The 19377-nt window shown below is 44.5% G+C and overlaps 1 protein-coding gene across 1 annotated transcript in view; it reads left to right on the plus strand.

Annotated features, from left to right (window-relative positions):
• LOC143782325 (dynein axonemal heavy chain 5-like) overlaps window positions 1-19377 on the plus strand; it is a 610263-nt gene that overhangs the window by 233060 nt on the left and 357826 nt on the right. Inside the window, exon 35 of the mRNA XM_077269680.1 lies at window positions 5072-5271. Coding sequence (XP_077125795.1) covers window positions 5072-5271 — 200 coding nt within the window. The remainder of the gene's footprint in view (window positions 1-5071; window positions 5272-19377) is intronic.

Below are 19377 nucleotides of genomic sequence, written 5' to 3' on the forward strand. Positions count from 1 at the left end.
TATATAATGTACTACTAAGTTAAAGACTTAGACATGGATAAAATTGTTGGTATTCTTCTGTTAAAGGAAGGAAAGCCCACAATGGTCACTGAAATAATTTGAAATTGACAAAAGTAATTTTCGATTTAAATGTACTGAAAATCATTCTAATGAAAATCAGACTTTGCTTTTGTATTATGGTTAAGCATAAAAAAAAATTAAAATGACCTGGAAAATTATTCTGGTACCCTTAACTTGGCATTTTGTTGCACAACCTTTTGAGTAAATTACTGCAGACAATTTCTGTAACTCTCAATGAGACATCTGCTCCTGCCCACAGGTATTTTGGCCCACTCCTTTGAGCAAACTGCTGCAGCTGTCTCAGGTGTAAAGGTTGCCTTCTCCAGACTGCATGTGGTTCTCCTTCCAAAGATGGTCAATAGGATATAGATCAGATGTCACCGGAGGCCATTTCAGTATAGTCCAATGCTTTGCTCTTAGCCATTCTTGCATGTTTTAGCTGTGTGTTTTGGGTCATTATCTTGTTGGTTGACTCATCACCTGCAACTCAGACCAAGCTTTCTAACACTGGTCAACACATTTCACTCCAGAACGCTTTGATAGTCTTGAGATTTTATTGTACCCTGCACAGATTTAAGACACCAAACCAAAGCAGCCCCAAAACATAGCCTTTTCCAAGTTTAGATATGGGCAAAACTGAACAGCAAATTTCGGGGTCCGGTCGGGGCACGGACCCTGAACACAGACTTCTCCAGGAAGTCTGTGTTACTGTTTGGGTTTGGCACCCTGATCATGGGGTGTTTTCCACTCTGTCAACTGCATGACAGTGCAAGAAACACCGGTGTCTCTGACTGGCAGTAGGATCATTACTGCCTATCAGAGAGCTGTAGTTCCCATGCTGTCAGGTGACAGCGTGAGCCAGCAGCTGCGACTGGCGGTAAAAAGGTTAACGATGGTCACAAGCATCAGCTGATAAGAGAGTACTACTCCTGTCAATCTACGCTTGATGTCAATGATAACAGCTAGAGCAGGTGCCACTAATAGTATTTATCAGCCAATGCCTGTGCCATAAATAAATTAAAAATAGTTTTTTTGATAACCAGCATAGGCAAAACTGACAGCTGCGGGCTGCAACCCTCAGCTGTCAGCTTTATCATGGCTGGTTATCAAGAATAGAAGGGTCCTGTGACAGGGTCCCTGATAATGTATCACAGGAGGAGATATGCATCACAGAAAGGTCTATTTTCTGTTATATGGGTTTGGAAGTTTTGTTCCAGTATTTCATGTTCGGAAGGGTTAATCCTCCATTTTCTGGGCCAAGCTTAGTGGGCGGAGCAGTGTGGGAGGGAACCACCCTCCATGTCTCCTCACTGGGTGTTGCCTGTATGTAGTCAGATGTGTTTGGCACATGGGTGTGTTTTGGGAGTCTGTCAGGGTGGACAGATTTCCATGTGTCCAGGCTGCACACTAGAGAGTGGTCTGTGTGCAGAGAGGGAGAAGCCCTCCTGTGTGTGTGGCTCCAGACCAAGCCTGCGTGCTGGAAATTTCCTGGCCTGTGTGCCCACAGGCCTGAGGGGGCAGAACCAGGCTAAGGACATGTTGGTTTTGTTTGGCCTGCTCTGAAGGATGTTTACTTTTTTGCTTTTTTTATGGGGTTATGAAGTAAATAAACCTGCACGGACTTTGTCCAGGAACACGCCTCCTGTTTTCATCCTGCCGCACCTTTATGAGTACAGACCCCTTACAGGTCCCCCCGCCATTTTTAAAAATTATTTAAATAAGAGTTAGAAACACGGCGTAGGTCCTCCCCATTTTTGACAACAAGCCAAGCTAAAGCAGAGAACTTCAGGCTGGTACTCTCAGGCTGGTAAGGGGCCATGGATATTGTCCACCCCATCATAAAAATAGCAGCCCACAGCCACCCCAGGTAGGTTGCAAAAAAGACACAGGCAAAATAAAATCCTTAATTTGAAAGAAAAACACATACTCCTTTATTTGAAATAAAAATTAAAAAGTTCTAAAGTTCTCACTCAGTGAGCTGTGCCGTAAGTTGAACTCGGGTGAACTTTCTCACAGGAGCTTAGCGCTAGTTTTTTTCTTTTGAACCACAATTTAAAAGCAATGTCTGATTTCATTAGTTGATAGTCAGTAAATTTAAATTGTAAATTACTTTTGTCATTTTCAAGTTATTTTAGTGACCATTATGTTTTTTTTTATCTTTTAACAGAAGAGTAGTAACAATTTCGTCCATGTGTGTAAAAGAGTTATTCTCAAATTGTAAATTGCATATTACTAGAATGTGGTACCACTTTATGAATAGTTTTTTCTAACTTTTATGAAAGAAGGGCATATTATATTGTTTTTTTCTGAATAGAAGTGTTCCCAGTTACCTGTTCCCTTGTGAAGGGGACACAGTGCTACCTCCACTGTGTACTTTATATTTTCAAGATTGGTAGGGGTCTCTAAGGTCAAAACCCTCCAGATCATAAGGACCCCACAGATCCTATTTTTGTTTGATATAATAATTTCATTACATATGATTTTTAGCATCATTGTAAATTACCATTATCCTCTCCCCAAATTTAGTTACTGACGTATTGGTCAGTTATTATTAGAATATCTGTCAAAACTTTGTTGTACATTACCCCCCTGTGCTAAATTTGGCTTCCTGTATCTGTGATAAATTGTTGCGTTCTTAAATTTTCCATGCACTTAAAGAAAAAAAGGACAAATATTGTCATGTTATATTTCATCAAATAAATACAAATTTCCATTTTTTTAAGCAGTAAGTTACAAGAAGTATAAGGCTATGTGTAGGGAATGGGATGCAGAATTTTCTGCACAAAATCCGCATCTCTTGGCAGAATCCACAGGTTTATATGCGGATTTTGTGCGGATTTGCTGCGGAATTGATGCGGATTTTGTGCGGATTTTCTGCAGTTTTTCCCACTGCGGATTTCTATAATGGAAGGGTGCAGAAACGCTGCAGATCCGCACAAAAGAAGTGACATGCACTTCTTTTAAAACCGCCGCATTTCCGCACTGATTTTTCTGCACCATCTGCACAGCTTTTTTTTTTACCCATTGATTTACATTGTACTGTAAATCACAGTGTGGATCTGCAGCGTTTCTGCGCGGAAAAATCCGCTGCGGATCCGCACTAAATCCGCATCGTGTGCACATAGCCTAAGAAAAAGTTTTATAGAGGCAATGATTTGATTTACATAATGCATTGTAGATTTTCTTTTCTATTTTTTGCTATGTCCTTCTCCAATTAAGGGGAATTTGTCTTTTTTTATGTACCATGCAATATGTATATGCAGTTTCTCATGTACATGTATGAGCATATTTATGTGCTGGTATTTCATCCATCCACTTAATGCAATATGAATTATTAAAATGACTAATAGCAAACCCCATGCTCTATATATGGCCTTCCCAATTGTAGTACAACATTAATAATAGGTAGTTGTCATTTATGTCATATGATTGGAAGATGTGTCTATGCCTTAAGAAACATTTCAGCATTATTTTAGAAAACTAGCAGTAACATTAGCTATAAAAATCGACTTTGTTTCCATGTTTTCTTTTTAAATTGAATGTTTTTCTTTCAAAAGTACAAAAGTGGAATATAGAAATAACTGCTACTTGCAAATAGCATCAGTTCCACTAACATGCAGTCATAAAATATTAAAAGTCTTTACACTATAATTGTGCACTTACCTTGTAGGAACAGTCATTTGTCACATTATTAAATGTGTCTCTACCGTAAGAAACACTCTTCTTCAATCTTTTTTTACGAAAAGCAGTAGTAATATTCACTATAAATATAGACTTTATTTTCCATTTTTAATTGAATGATTTTTTTTTACAAAAGTGTAATATAAAAGACAACTATATGCAAATAGCTTCAGATACACAAACATACAATTCGAAAAATACATCTTACATCTCCTCCCTCATTTCTCTCTATCGGCCTAGCCGACCGCTGCGCTCTGCAAACGACTCTCGACTAACCTCTGCACTAATCCGCACCTCCCACTCCCACCTCCAAGACTTCTCCCGTGCTGCACCAATCCTCTGGAATGCTATACCCCAAGATATTAGAACCATCCACAATTTGCATAGTTTTAGGCGCTCCCTCAAAACACATTTGTTCAGAGCGGCCTATCACGTTCCCTAATCAAACTCATTTTATGTTTGTGTGTGTGTAGCCCATTCGCTATCTCCATCTACCCCCCACCCCCTGAAGATGGCTGGACCATCATTGTAAATACATAATTGTAAATACACACCTGTACTTTGTATCTCCCCACCTCATTGTAGATTGTAAGCTCTCACGAGCAGGGTCGTCGTATTTTGTTTTATTCTGCTTTATTACTGTATTGTTAACATTGTTACCTATGACTGTTGTGTTTGAAACTGTTAAACTGTAAAGCGCTGCGGAATATGTTGGCGCAATATAAATAAAGATTATTATTATTATTATTATTAAAAATATTAAGAATCTTTACACCTTACTTGTGCACTTTCCTTGTAGGAACAGTTCTAATAAGCTTCAAAGTGGAAAGCTTTAGTAGGAAGAAAAAATTAAAGAGTAAGAAATAGAAAGGAAATCTAAAAGAACATCACTGTATGTGACTGCAGACTTCTGAATTGTTACAGAGTGTGCTACACTGTGACGATTCCATAGAAGTCCCCACGTAGGTGGGTGGTCATGTGACCACATTTACAACATTTGCATAATTGCCTAATACTCTCCTCCCTCCGCTATAACTTTGAGGCGTAAAGTGACTACAGACTTTTCTTCTTAGACTGGACAATCCCTTTAAATTATGTACTGTATAATTTGAAAAAGTATGACTACTTATATACAAGACTAGCTCTACCTAGACTTACTAAAAATGTGCACCTGCATACTATGGCAAGTCAATAGGCATTGGCCAATGTAGTGCCAGGTCACCCATGGGGGACACTATGTCAATATAGTAAAATCATCTGAAAATAACACTGTAAACTTTTGTGAAGTGTTTGGAATGCATTTGGATGACTTTCATTATTTTTGTTAAAGGACATTTGTATCAGTGCAGTCAAAGAGAAAGATATTGAAGCAAAGCTGAAGAATGTCATCAACGAATGGAGTGCCCATGTGTTTACTTTCGCCCAGTTCAAGTCAAGAGGAGAACTTCTACTCAAGGGGTCTGACACATCTGAGAAAATAGCACTGATGGAAGATAGTCTTATGGTATTGGGTTCTATAATGAGTAACAGGTAGCTGACACATTTTCTCTAGCTCACTGCTGTGTATGTTTTTATTAAACAGGCTACATATATTGGCCAAAACATAAGCCCATTCTCATGCTTGCAATACTTGTCATGGAGATTTGCTAGGCAGTCCCTTTTCTTCTTAAAAGATAAATTATCCTCTTATGTTTACATCACTTAATCATAAGAAGATTGGGTGTTTTGTAGTCCTGTAAATACATTTTTATATACAAGCAAATATATTTGGGCAATATTGGCTTTTACATGGTCAAAAAGGACCTTTCACCAAATTTGGCACATAATCTAAGTGCACCCCATGAGAACAGACACCTTAATTTACAAGGCCAAAAAATGCTGGGCTTGGCTGCACCCTGAAAAATGACGTGCAAAAAAATATACGGTACAAAATATATGATGTATTGGTCGATATTTTGGCCAAGATATGCAAAGCTTGTAACCAGTGTCAAGGGTCCTCACACTTGCGAGTCCTAAATTAAAAGTAAAGCCACAAAGAGGAATAAAAAACCCAACAATTTTGGCCTTGTAAAGTAGGGTGTCTGTTCTCATAGGGTGCACTTACTGCTGGGAATCCCGCCTAATCTAATAGTATGGGCGTAACTAATAGGCTATACTAAACCGAATAGCCACAAAAGTATGGAGGACCGTGATCAACCACAAAATCTATAGACTAGCAACAAAAGTCCCCCAACACAGCGTAAAGAATCAATAATGTCTTTATTGAAAATACTAATTTTAAAATGTTTTAAGGAGATAATAGCAAACTGAAAAAACAGGATGGAAAGAAACATACATTGGATGGAACATGTATGATGACAGTATCCTGGGTATAAATATACCATGTGTATTACATCCAAGATAAAGAATTTAATATCATCCGCTTGAGGCACTGTTCATTATTGCATATAGGTAAAATACAGAATAAATTACATAGTGCTCACAGCCAAAAGAGTCTCATGACAGATATAAAATACTTAATACATCACACACATGTATCTGGGAGTGCCTCTGACACTGTCCCTGATTGCCCTTAGGGGATTATGCCCTTTATACTTTATTACACATTTTTTCCTGAGGCTAATCAGGGAGAGAGTTAAGTTAACAGCCCAGTCATAGCTCTCGTCCAGCCATGTCTCAGATATCCCAACCATGTCATAATTATGCTCCAACAAAATTAATTCTAATTCGTCCATTTTGTTGGCGAGGCTTCTGGCATTAGTATACATACACTTTATGTATCTCTCTGTGCCTCTATTCTTTCTTAAATTATTAACTGTTCTAACCCCACCCCCGATGCCACCGCCACCCCCAACTTCCTTATTTGTGCCCAGGTCTCTATCTGCACTATCTTCCCCTACTATAAAATGAATACCCTCCCCCCAATCCCTAGTTTAATCACTCCTCCAACCTTCTAGCCATTTTCTCCCCCACCACAGCTGCACCCTCCCCATTGAGGTGCAGCCCATCCCTAGCGTAGAACCTGTAGCCAACTGAGAAGTAGGCCCAGTTCTCCAGGAACCCAAACCCCTCCTTCCTACGCCATTTCTTGAGCCACTTCTTTACCTCCCTAATCTCCCGTTGCCTCTCTTGCATGCCACGTGGTACAGGCAGTATTTTGGAAAATACCACCTTGGAGGTCCTTGCTTTAAGCTTGCAGCCTAATTCCCTGAAATCATTTTTAAGGACCTTCCACCTACCTTTCATTTTGTCATTTGTGCCAATGTGCACCATGACCACTGGGTCCTTGCCCGCCCCTCCCAGTAATCTGTCAACCTGATCAGCGATATGTCAGACTCAAGAGCCAGGTAGGCAGCACACCGTTTGACGATCCCTGTCTTTGTGACAGATTGCCCTATCTGTTCTCCTAATAATTGAGTCCCCCACTACCAGCACCTGTCTGGCCTGCCCTGCTCTCCTATTTCCCTCCTTACTGGAGCAGACACTCCTCTGGTTTTCAGAGGACATGTCTTGCTGCAGCAGTGCTACCCCTGTACTGGCACCTCCCTCATCTGCCAACTAAGCAAACATATTGGGTTGTGCCAGATCAGGACTAGCCTCCCTGGCACTCTTCCCTCTACACCACTTTCTAACTGCTTGCTGCCTCACTGTCCTGCAGCTCCATCCTTCCATCCCCCCTCATCTATCCCATTGAGCATCTGCTCAGTGAGCAGAAGACTCCTTTCCATATTGTCAATGGATCTCAGTGTTGCCAGCTGCACATTTAGATCCAGTATCTGGGTTTCAACCGGCTGTTTAAGGATGGCATACATGTGGCAAGATGTACACTGGATGGCATTAACAATAGTGGAGCACATTTCCTAATGGGGATTGCACCAGACAGAAAAGTTAAATAAAAATAAATACAAAGTATTGATAAAATACAGATAGCAATTCAGTAATTCCTCCCTTGGAAAGTCCCTGAATCCAAGGTCACTGAATCACAAGTCACACACTTACCACTGTTCGCAAAATTGTGACTGCAACGGTCACACTTTTAAGGGTATTTCTATCTCCGTGAGTGATGGCATTTCATTGGTACATAGCGTCACTTAATGATTACTTTAGGTTACACCTTTGTAACTCCACTGATCTTGTATTGGATATAAGGTGTCATGACACAGCTGTCGGGTGACCCTGGGACAAGGGGCTCCTTCCCTGTCCCTGACACTAGGGGGCATCCTAGCTTGCCCTATTCCCCGGGATACTTCTGAAGGTGAAAATGCCGGGGTTGCCACCCTTGCCTTAACTCCTGAGTTAGCCCTCGGTCTGTTTTCTTCCCCCCCCAGGGAAGAGGGGCACTACCATGCACCACAGTACACCAACTGGACAAACAAAGCAACACAAACAAGGGTTAACACAAAACACCAGGCATACAAAATATTTTCTCACATACAGTGGGTGCAGAAAGTATTCAACCCCTTTAAATATTTCACTCTTTGTTTCATTGCAGCCATTTGGTAAATTCAAAAAAGTTCATTTTTTCACATTCATGTACACTCTGCACCCCATCTTGACTGAAAAAAAACCCAGAAATGTAGCAATTTTTGCAAATTTATTAAAAAAGAAAAACTGAAATATCACATGGTCATAAGTATTCAGACTCTTTGCTCAGTATTGAGTAGAAGCACCCTTTTGAGCTAGTACAGCCATGAGCCTTCTTGGAAATGATGCAACAAGTTTTTCACACCTGGATTTGGGGATCCTCTGCCATTCTTCCTTGCAGATCCTCTCCAATTCCATCAGGTTGGATGGTGAACCTTGGTGGACAGCCATTTTTGCAGGTCTCTCCAGAGATGCTCAATTGGGTTTAGGTCAGTGCTCTGGCTGGGCCAGTCAAGAATAGTCACAGAGTTGTTCTGAAGTCACTCCTTTGTTATTTTAGCTGTGTGCTTAGGGTCATTGTCTTGTTGGATAGGGAACCTTCGGCCTAGTCTGAGGTTTAGAGCACTATGGAAGAGGTTTTCATCCAGGATATCTCTGTACTTGGCCTCATTCGTGTTTCCTTCAATGACAACTACTGTAGTTGTTCTGTCCCTGCAGCTGAAAAACACCCCATAGCATGAAGCTGCCACCAACATGTTTCACTGTTGGGATTGTATTGGGCAGGTGATGAGCAGTGCCTGGTTTTCTCCACACATACCACTTAGAATTATCACCAAAAAGGTCTATCTTCGCCTCATTAGACCAGAGAATCTTATTTCTTGTTAAGTAACAGAATAAGGAGAGAGAGAAACTCCTAGAGTGAACCCGCAGGAACGCGACAACGAACCTCCCTAGGGTAAGCTGGCCTGGTGGACCACCCCTTATACAGGGAGTGTCAGGGGCAGGCCCAGGGGAGACTATTGCCATGGAAGCTGATACCTGGGGACAGGAGGTAGGAGTCACAGGAGGAGACAGACGAAGAAGCGGATAGCGGTGACTATGAGACAGAGCTACTATTAGTCCAAGAGGAGGTATGGGAAGCAGGACATGATGAGGACACGAGACTGACAAGGGACAAATGGAAACACACGAATGGTGCTAGGTGGGCACACAGGAAGGTAACGGACAAAGAGAGCACAGGAAACAGGGCAGGACAAAATACAGGACTGAAAGGAAGATAGACAGAGAAAAGCAGGAAAGCGAGGGACCTAAATCAAGCGCAAAACACAATTGACAATCAGGCAAGGAACAGGGGGGAAGGCTACCTGATATATGGGAGGAGTATCGTAGAACTTCCCGGTCAGGATCCTCCAGGATCAAGGGACGGAGGAACGGAGGGTCCGAGAACCAGCCAGCGGAGATGTGCGTGTGCTGCAGAAGCCAGGAAGTGAAGTGCGCATGCGCAGCCAACGGGAGCCAGAAGACTGTGAAGAAACCGGAGACGAGGAGGACGATGGACGCGCACACACTCCGGGCGTGCGCAGAGAGGAACGCCAGGAGGAGAAGGAAGACCCGGAAGACGCGTCAGCAACAGCAGGAGTGCACATGGCTGGGTAAGTATGTCGGCGGTTAGGGAGAGAAGCGGCAGGCGCGACAGTACCCCCCTCCTTACGCCCCTTCTTTCTAAGATTAGACAGAAACCTGGCTAAAATTTGTGGAGCATTAATGTTCTCCCGATGTTCCCAAGATCTCTCTTTGGGGTCAAAACCTTTCCAATCAATTAAAAAGAGAGTCCGACCTCGAGATTTCTTCATGGCTAAAATGTCCTTAACTCCAAAAACATCCTGAGCGGAAACAGGTAGAGGCGATTGGCCAGTGGTGGCATGAAATTGGTTGAGAATGACTGGCTTAAATAGGCAAACGTGGAATAAATTGGGAATACGAAGCGAGGCAGGTAACTTTAACTTATAGGCGACATCGTTAATATGAGCAATAACCTCAAATTGGCCAATATATCGTGGACCAAGTTTATACGAAGGAATCTTTAGACGGACGAACTTAGAGGATATCCACACTTTATCTCCAGGTTGGAAAGGTGGAGAATCCAGATGCCTCTTGTTGGCATGTTTTTTAATTCTGTCTCCAGCTCGTTCAAGTGCGGTTTTGGTCTCCTGCCAGACCCTGGAGAACTCCGCAGACAGAAGATCGGCCGCCGGCACACCCGAGGCAGGGGGTACCGGCAGAGGAACACCAGGATGTTGTCCATAAATGATAAAGAAAGGCGACTTGGAGGAGGATTCACTATAGTGATTGTTGTATGCAAACTCGGCCCAAGAAAGTAAACTAGACCAATTGTTCTGGTGGGCGTTAGAGAAATGACGAAGATAGGAGACCAGGATTTGATTAGTGCGCTCTGCGTGACCATTGGTTTGCGGAAGGTAGGCGGAGGATAAATCTAGTGTCATGTTCATTAGTTTGCATAATGAACGCCAGAAGCGCGAGGTGCACTGTACTCCTCTATCCAAAACTATATGTTGAGGAAAGCCATGTTTCCGAAAAATATGAGCAATGAAGACTTTCGCCAATTCGGGAGCAGAAGGTAATCCAGAAAGAGGGACAAAATGAGCCATCTTGGAAAATCGGTCCACGACTACAAAAATAACAGTATGACCAGACGACCGAGGTAAATCAGTAATAAAGTCCATTGCAATATGTTGCCAAGGAGCCGATGGTATAGGAAGCGGATGCAAAAGACCAGAGGGAGGATGCCTAGGAACCTTGTTCTTGGTGCACGAGGGACAGGAAGCGACAAAATTTCGGACGTCGAGAGGAAGAGATGGTCACCAGTAGTATCGCGATACCAGAGTAAAGGTCTTCTTGAAGCCGACATGACCTGCCAGCCTGGAAGCATGACCCTAATGTAAAACTTGTCTTCTGTTGCTCTCTTGAACAAAAGTATTCCCCGGAGTCAACGAAGTCAAACTAACGGGAGCAACCAAGATGATCTTTTTCGGATCCACGATATGCGAAGGCCTCTCCTTGATATCGGTAGTAAGAAAGGATCTGGATAAGGCGTCAGCTTTAAAGTTCTTGTCGCCAGGACGGAAATGGAACTCAAAATCAAATCGGGCAAAGAACAACGACCACCTCGCCTGCCCAGGGTTAAGCCTTTGCGCTGAATGGATGTATGCCAGATTCTTGTGATCTGTGTAGATCTTGAATGGATGTACTGCTCCCTCCAACAAATACCACCATTCCTCCAATGCTAGTTTGATTGCCAGAAGTTCTCTGTCACCAATAGTATAGTTCCTCTCAGATGCGGAGAAGGTCTTAGAAAAGAAGCTGCAGGGAACTAGTCGACCGGAGAAGGACTTCTGAGAAAGAACCGATCCAGCTCTAATAGCAGAAGCATCCACCTCCAGAATGAAGGGCTTGTTAACCTCAGGCCGATGGAGAACGGGAGCTGTGGCAAAGGCTTGCTTCAAGGACCGGAAAGCTCTCTCGGCCTCAGGAGGCCAAGAGTGAGGGTTTGCCCCCTTGTGAATCAGTGCGGAGATAGAACCAGGGTGGAAAAGTGTGGAATGAACTGTCGTTAATAATTAGCGAATCCAAGGAACCGTTGGGTTGCCTTAATTCCCTGAGGACGCGGCCAGTTCAGTACAGTGGACACTTTTACTGGATCCATATGTAGACCAGAGTCAGATATGATATGCCCTAAGAACGGTAGGACGTAGAAGAACTTGACGGACGTCTCTTCTGTGGGTAGAGAGATCTGGAGAAAATATAAGAATATCATCTAAGTACACTACCACACAGGAATATAGTAGATCCTGGAACACATCATTCACAAACTCCTGGAATACTGTGGGAGCGTTGCACAAGCCGAAAGGCATAACCAAATACTCATAATGGCCGTCTCGAGTTTTGAATGCAGTCTTCCACTCGTCACCAGAACGGATACAGATGAGATTGTAGGCTCCACGTAGATCCAATTTTGTGAAGATTCTCACACCCCGGAGATGGTCGAACAACTGTGGAATGAGAGGAAGCGGGTACTTGTTCTTAATCATGATATTGTTGAGACCTCGGTAGTCGATGCAGGGACGAAGGGAACCATCTTTCTTCTTGACAAAAAAGAAACTTGCACCGGCGGGAGAAGAGGATTTATGAATAAAGCCCCTGGCTAAATTCTCCTGGACATATTCGGACATAGCTTGGGTCTCAGAAGTGGACAAGGGGTAAATCAGGAGACACCGAAGTTGGCCGCACCTGAATCGACATAAGCTACTTCAGAAGAACGCTTGGAACCCAAGAGCAAAAGAACAGAAAGAGTCAAGGGTAGAGAGGAATCAGAACCACATAGGGAGACCTCTCTTACCTGTCCTAGGCGGAGGCGTTTTCCGGTCTCAAGGGACAGGAAAGCAGAAAATGAGAAGCACTACCACAGTAGAAACAGAGACCCTGTGTGAGTCTTTCCTGTTGTGAATTTGGATTCTGGGCTCCCCCGGTGGCCGCTTGTGGAATTGGACTTGTCATCCTCTTTCCTGTTTCACCTGATTCCATCAGTAGTGGGTGTCGCTATTTAAGCTCATTTCTCTGGTGGTTTCTTGCCGGTCAACAATGTTATCTGATGCCTCTCAGTGCTTGTTCCTGCTTCTAGACAACTACTGATAAGTTGGACTTTTGTCCATGTTTTGTTTTGCCTATTTGTTCCAGTTCGCAGCTGAAGTTTTGTTACTGTGTCTGGAAAGCTCTCGTCGATCAGGGATTGCTACTCTGGCGTTATGAGTTAATGCCAGAGTTTAAGGTAATCTCAGGATGGTGTTTTGTTAGTATTTTTCTGCTGACCATGAAAGTATACTATCTGTCTTCTGCTATCTAGTAAGCGGACCTCAAATTTGCTAAGACTATTTTCCTGCTGCGTTTGTTGTTTCATCTGAACTCACCGTCATTATATGTGGGGGGCTACTGTCTTCTTTGGAATATTTCTCTAGAGGTGAGCCAGGTCTTATATTTCCCTCTGCTAGCTATTTAGGTCTTAGGCCAGAGCTGGGCATCTAGCTATAAATAGGAAATGCTACCTGGCTATTTCTAGTTGCGCGGCAGGCTTAGTTCATGGTCAGTATAGTTCCATCTTCCGAGAGCTTGTCCCTCTATAGGCTTGCTATGATCTCTGCCTGCAGAGATCATGACAGTTTGACCGGCCCACTAAAGTGTTAAAGACCCAGGTTGAGAAAGGAGAGTTATAAGAAGTCTGCTGGAATTTTTTTTTTTTTTTTTTTCCCTCCAGTCTGCCTTGCTGCAGTCTTTTTTCTCTCTCTCCTCTTAATCTCTGTATGCTCTGTGTGCACCTGACAATTATGGATCTCCAGAGTGTAACTGCGGGTTTGAATAATCTCATCACGAAAGTACAAAATTTACAAGATTTTGTAGTACATGCTCCGGTATCTGAGCCGAGAATTCCTTTGCCGGAGTTCTTCACAGGGAATAGAGCTAGCTTCCAGAATTTCCGAAATAATTGTAAGCTTTATTTGTCCCTGAAGTCTCGTTCAGCTGGAGACCCTGCTCAGCAGGTTAGGATTGTGATTTCCTTGCTCAGGGGTGACCCTCAAGATTGGGCCTTCTCATTGCCAGCAGGGGATCCTGCGTTACGCGATGTGGATGCGTTTTTTCTGGCCTTGGGCTTGCTTTATGAGGAACCTCATTTGGAACTTCAGGCAGAAAAAACTTTGATGGCACTATCTCAGGGGCAAGACGAAGCTGAAGTTTTCTGCCAAAAATTCCGTAAATGGTCTGTGCTTACTCAGTGGAATGAGTGCGCCTTGGCGGCAACTTTCAGAGAAGGTCTCTCTGATGCCGTTAAGGATGTTATGGTGGGGTTCCCTTTGCCTGCAGGTCTGAATGAGTCCATGACAATGGCTATTCAGATTGATAGGCGTCTGCGGGAGCGCAAACCGATGCACCATCTGGCGGTGTCTATGGAAAAGACGCCAGAAAGTATGCAGTGTGATAGAATTCTGTCCAGGAGTGAGCGACAGAATTTTAGACGGAAGAATGGATTGTGTTTCTATTGTGGGGATTCTACTCATGTTATATCGGCATGCTCTAGGCGTACTAAGAAGCTTGATAAGTCTGTTTCCATTGGCACCATTCAGTCTAAGTTTATTTTGTCTGTAACCCTGATTTGCTCTTTGTCATCCATTGCCACGGACGCCTATATTGACTCTGGCGCCGCTCTGAGTCTTATGGATTGGTCCTTTGCCAATCGTTGTGGTTTTGATTTAGAGCCTTTGGAGACTCTTATTCCTCTGAAGGGGATTGACTCCACCCCATTGGCTAATAATAAACCACAATACTGGACACAAGTAACCATGCGTATCAATCCGGATCACCAGGAGATTATTCGTTTCCTGGTGCTGTATAATTTACATGACGATTTGGTACTGGGATTGCCATGGTTGCAGTCTCACAACCCAGTCTTGGACTGGAGAGCTATGTCTGTGTTGAGCTGGGGATGTAAGGGTATTCATGGGGACGTACCTTTGGTTTCTATTTCGTCGTCCATTCCCTCTGAAGTCCCTGAGTTCCTCTCTGATTATCAAGACGTCTTTGACGAACCCAAGCTTGGGTCGTTACCTCCGCACCGTGAGTGCGATTGTGCCATAGATTTGATACCGGGTTGTAAATATCCAAAGGGTCGTTTGTTTAATTTGTCTGTGCCGGAACATGCTGCTATGCGGGAATATATAAAGGAGTCTTTGGAAAAGGGACATATTCGTCCATCTTCTTCTCCCTTGGGAGCTGGGTTTTTCTTTGTCTCAAAAAAAGACGGCTCTTTGAGACCATGTATTGATTATCGGCTTCTGAATAAGATCACTGTTAAGTATCAATACCCATTGCCATTGCTTACTGATTTGTTTGCTCGTATAGAGGGTGCTAAGTGGTTCTCTAAAATTGATCTTCGTGGGGCGTATAATTTGGTGCGGATCAGGCAGGGGGATGAGTGGAAGACCGCATTTAATACGCCCGAGGGCCACTTTGAGTATTTGGTCATGCCTTTTGGTCTTTCTAATGCCCCTTCAGTTTTCCAGTCTTTTATGCATGATATTTTCCGCGATTTTCTGGATAAATTTATGATAATATATCTGGATGATATTCTGATTTTTTCTGATGACTGGGACTCTCATGTCCAGCAGGTCAGGAGAGTTTTTCAGGTTCTGCGGTCTAATTCTTTATGTGTGAAGGGGTCTAAGTGCGTTTTTGGGGTCCAGAAAATTTCCTTTTTGGGGTATATTTTTTCTCCCTCTTCCATTGAGATGGATCCCGTCAAGGTGCAAGCTATTTGTGACTGGACTCAGCCCTCCTCTCTTAAGGGTCTTCAGAGATTTTTGGGCTTTGCCAACTTTTACCGCCGATTTATTGCTGGTTTTTCGGATGTCGTTAAACCACTGACTGATTTGACCAGACAAGGCGCTGATGTTGCTAATTGGTCCCCTCATGCTGTAGAGGCCTTTCAGGAGCTTAAGCGCCGTTTTGCCTCTGCCCCTGTGTTGCGTCAGCCTGATGTGAATCTGCCTTTTCAGGTTGAGGTTGACGCTTCGGAGATCGGAGCTGGGGCAGTGTTGTCGCAGAAAGGTTCCGACTGCTCCGTCATTAGGCCTTGTGCCTTCTTTTCTCGCAAATTTTCGCCCGCAGAGCGGAATTATGATGTTGGGAATCGGGAGCTTTTGGCCATGAAGTGGGCGTTTGAGGAGTGGCGCCATTGGCTCGAGGGGGCTAGGCATCAGGTGGTGGTATTGACTGACCACAAAAATTTGATTTATCTTGAGACTGCCAGACGCCTGAATCCTAGACAGGCGCGCTGGTCTTTATTTTTTTCTCGCTTTAATTTTGTGGTGTCATACCTACCGGGTTCTAAGAATGTTAAGGCAGATGCCCTTTCTAGGAGTTTTGACCCGGACTCTCCTGGTAATTCTGAACCCACAGGTATCCTTAGGGAGGGAGTAATTTTGTCGGCCGTTTCTCCTGATCTGCGGCGGTCCTTGCAAGAGTTTCAGGCGGATAGACCGGATCGTTGTCCGCCTGATAGACTGTTTGTTCCGGATGATTGGACCAGCAGAGTCATCTCTGAGGTACATTCTTCTGCATTGGCAGGTCATCCCGGAATTTTTGGTACCAGGGATTTGGTGGCAAGATCCTTCTGGTGGCCTTCTCTGTCACGAGATGTGCGAGTCTTTGTGCAGTCATGTGACGTTTGTGCTCGGGCCAAGTCTTGTAGTTCTCGGGCTAGCGGACTGCTGTTGCCCTTGCCTATTCCTAAGAGGCCTTGGACACACATCTCGATGGATTTTATTTCAGATCTGCCTGTTTCCCAGAAGATGTCTGTCATCTGGGTGGTCTGTGACCGTTTCTCTAAAATGGTCCATTTGGTTCCTCTGCCCAAGTTGCCTTCTTCTTCTGAGTTGGTTCCTCTGTTTTTTCAGAATGTTGTCCGATTGCACGGTATTCCTGAGAATATTGTTTCTGACAGAGGTACCCAATTTGTGTCTAGATTTTGGCGGGCATTCTGTGCTAGGATGGGCATAGATTTGTCTTTTTCATCTGCTTTTCACCCTCAGACTAATGGCCAGACCGAGCGGACTAATCAGACCCTTGAGACATATCTGAGGTGTTTTGTCTCTGCTGACCAGGATGATTGGGTTGCTTTTTTGCCATTGGCAGAGTTCGCCCTCAATAATCGGGCCAGTTCTTCCACCTTGGTGTCCCCGTTTTTCTGTAATTCGGGGTTTCACCCTCGATTTTCCTCCGGTCAGGTGGAATCCTCGGATTGTCCTGGAGTGGATGCGGTGGTGGAGAGATTGCATCACATCTGGGGGCAGGTTATGGACAATTTGAAGTTGTCACAGGAGAAGACTCAGCGTTTTGCCAACCGTCATCGTCGTGTTGGTTCTCGGCTTTGTGTTGGAGATTTAGTGTGGTTGTCTTCTCGTTTTGTCCCTATGAGGGTCTCTTCTCCTAAGTTTAAACCTCGGTTCATCGGCCCTTATAGAATATTGGAGATTCTTAATCCTGTTTCTTTCCGTTTGGACCTCCCTGCGTCCTTTTCCATTCATAACGTTTTTCATCGGTCGTTATTGCGCAGGTATGAGGTACCTGTTGTACCTTCTCTTGAGCCTCCTGCTCCGGTGTTGGTTGAGGGTGAGTTGGAGTACGTTGTGGAGAAAATTTTGGACTCTCGTGTTTCCAGACGGAAACTCCAGTATCTGGTCAACTGGAAGGGTTACGGCCAGGAGGATAATTCTTGGGTCAATGCATCTGATGTTCATGCTTCTGATCTTGTTCGTGCCTTCCATAGGGCTCATCCTGGTCGCCCTGGTGGATCTGGTGAGGGTTCGGTGCCCCCTCCTTGAGGGGGGGGTACTGTTGTGAATTTGGATTCTGGGCTCCCCCGGTGGCCGCTTGTGGAATTGGACTTGTCATCCTCTTTCCTGTTTCACCTGATTCCATCAGTAGTGGGTGTCGCTATTTAAGCTCATTTCTCTGGTGGTTTCTTGCCGGTCAACAATGTTATCTGATGCCTCTCAGTGCTTGTTCCTGCTTCTAGACAACTACTGATAAGTTGGACTTTTGTCCATGTTTTGTTTTGCCTATTTGTTCCAGTTCGCAGCTGAAGTTTTGTTACTGTGTCTGGAAAGCTCTCGTCGATCAGGGATTGCTACTCTGGCGTTATGAGTTAATGCCAGAGTTTAAGGTAATCTCTGGATGGTGTTTTGTTAGTATTTTTCTGCTGACCATGAAAGTATACTATCTGTCTTCTGCTATCTAGTAAGCGGACCTCAAATTTGCTAAGACTATTTTCCTGCTGCGTTTGTTGTTTCATCTGAACTCACCGTCATTATATGTGGGGGGCTACTGTCTTCTTTGGAATATTTCTCTAGAGGTGAGCCAGGTCTTATATTTCCCTCTGCTAGCTATTTAGGTCTTAGGCCAGAGCTGGGCATCTAGCTATAAATAGGAAATGCTACCTGGCTATTTCTAGTTGCGCGGCAGGCTTAGTTCATGGTCAGTATAGTTCCATCTTCCGAGAGCTTGTCCCTCTATAGGCTTGCTATGATCTCTGCCTGCAGAGATCATGACACTTTCCCTTTGGCGCTGCTCTACAGGCTTGAGTCGGTCCACTTGCATGGGCTCCGGGGCAGGAACAGCCGAACTTGACACAGGACTAGAGCGAGAAGGACTACGGGTAGCTGAAGGAACTCGAGGAAATCTTCTCTCCCTAGCGGCCTCATGGGAACGCTCCTGAAAGCGTAAATCAATGCGAGTTGCCAAGGAAATCAGATCCTCCAAAGATGTAGGAGTATCCCGACCCGCCAGCTCGTCTTTAATTTGAGCTGAAAGACCACGGCAAAAAGCTCCCACCAAGGCTTCATTGTTCCAACCTACCTCGGAAGATAAGGAGCGAAACCGAATGGCGTATTGACCCACAGAGAACGTACCCTGGTGGAGGTTAAAGAGCGCCTCAGTAACAGAGACCAAATGACCCGGCTCATCGAATACCTTACGGAAGGTGTCAAGAAAGGAGGAAAGTTGTGAGACTAAAGGATCACCACGCTCCCAAAGAGGGTTGACCCAGGCTAAAGCCTCTCCCTCCAGATGGGACGCCACAAAAGCCACTTTGGCTCGATCTGTGGGGTGTTGCTGTGGCAGCAACTCAAAATGTAGTTGACACTGGTTAAGAAACCCCCTACATAACTTGGGATCTCCGCTGTACCATGGTGGTTTCACCAGGCAGGGCGGCAGGTGGGGAACTGTGGCCTGTGTTGAGGCAGAGGCAGCGGTCTGAAGAGCGAGGAGACGGTCATCCACAGATGCCATATAGTTAAGGATATGGGCCTGGGTATCACGCTGCTGAGCAAGCTCCTGTTGGAGACTGGCCAGCTGGGATGCGCTCCCCTGATCGGTTGTCTGGAGGGCCGAGAGGCAGGACTCCATAGTTTTAAGAAAGGACATAATCCTAGTCTGATTCTCCCGTAGAAATAGAAGTTCCTTTTGGGTTGGGGACGGGGTGCCAGCGGGGTCCATGGCCTGATTGTACTGTAACGTAATGGAATAAGGAGAGAGAAACTCCTAGAGTCTACCCGCAGGACCGCGACAATGAACCTCCCTAGGGTGAGCTGGCCTGATGGACCACCCCCTATACAGGGAGCATCAGGGGCAGGCCCAGGGGAGACT

This window comes from Ranitomeya variabilis, chromosome 6, assembly GCF_051348905.1.
Source record: "Ranitomeya variabilis isolate aRanVar5 chromosome 6, aRanVar5.hap1, whole genome shotgun sequence".
Lineage (NCBI taxonomy): Eukaryota > Metazoa > Chordata > Amphibia > Anura > Dendrobatidae > Ranitomeya > Ranitomeya variabilis.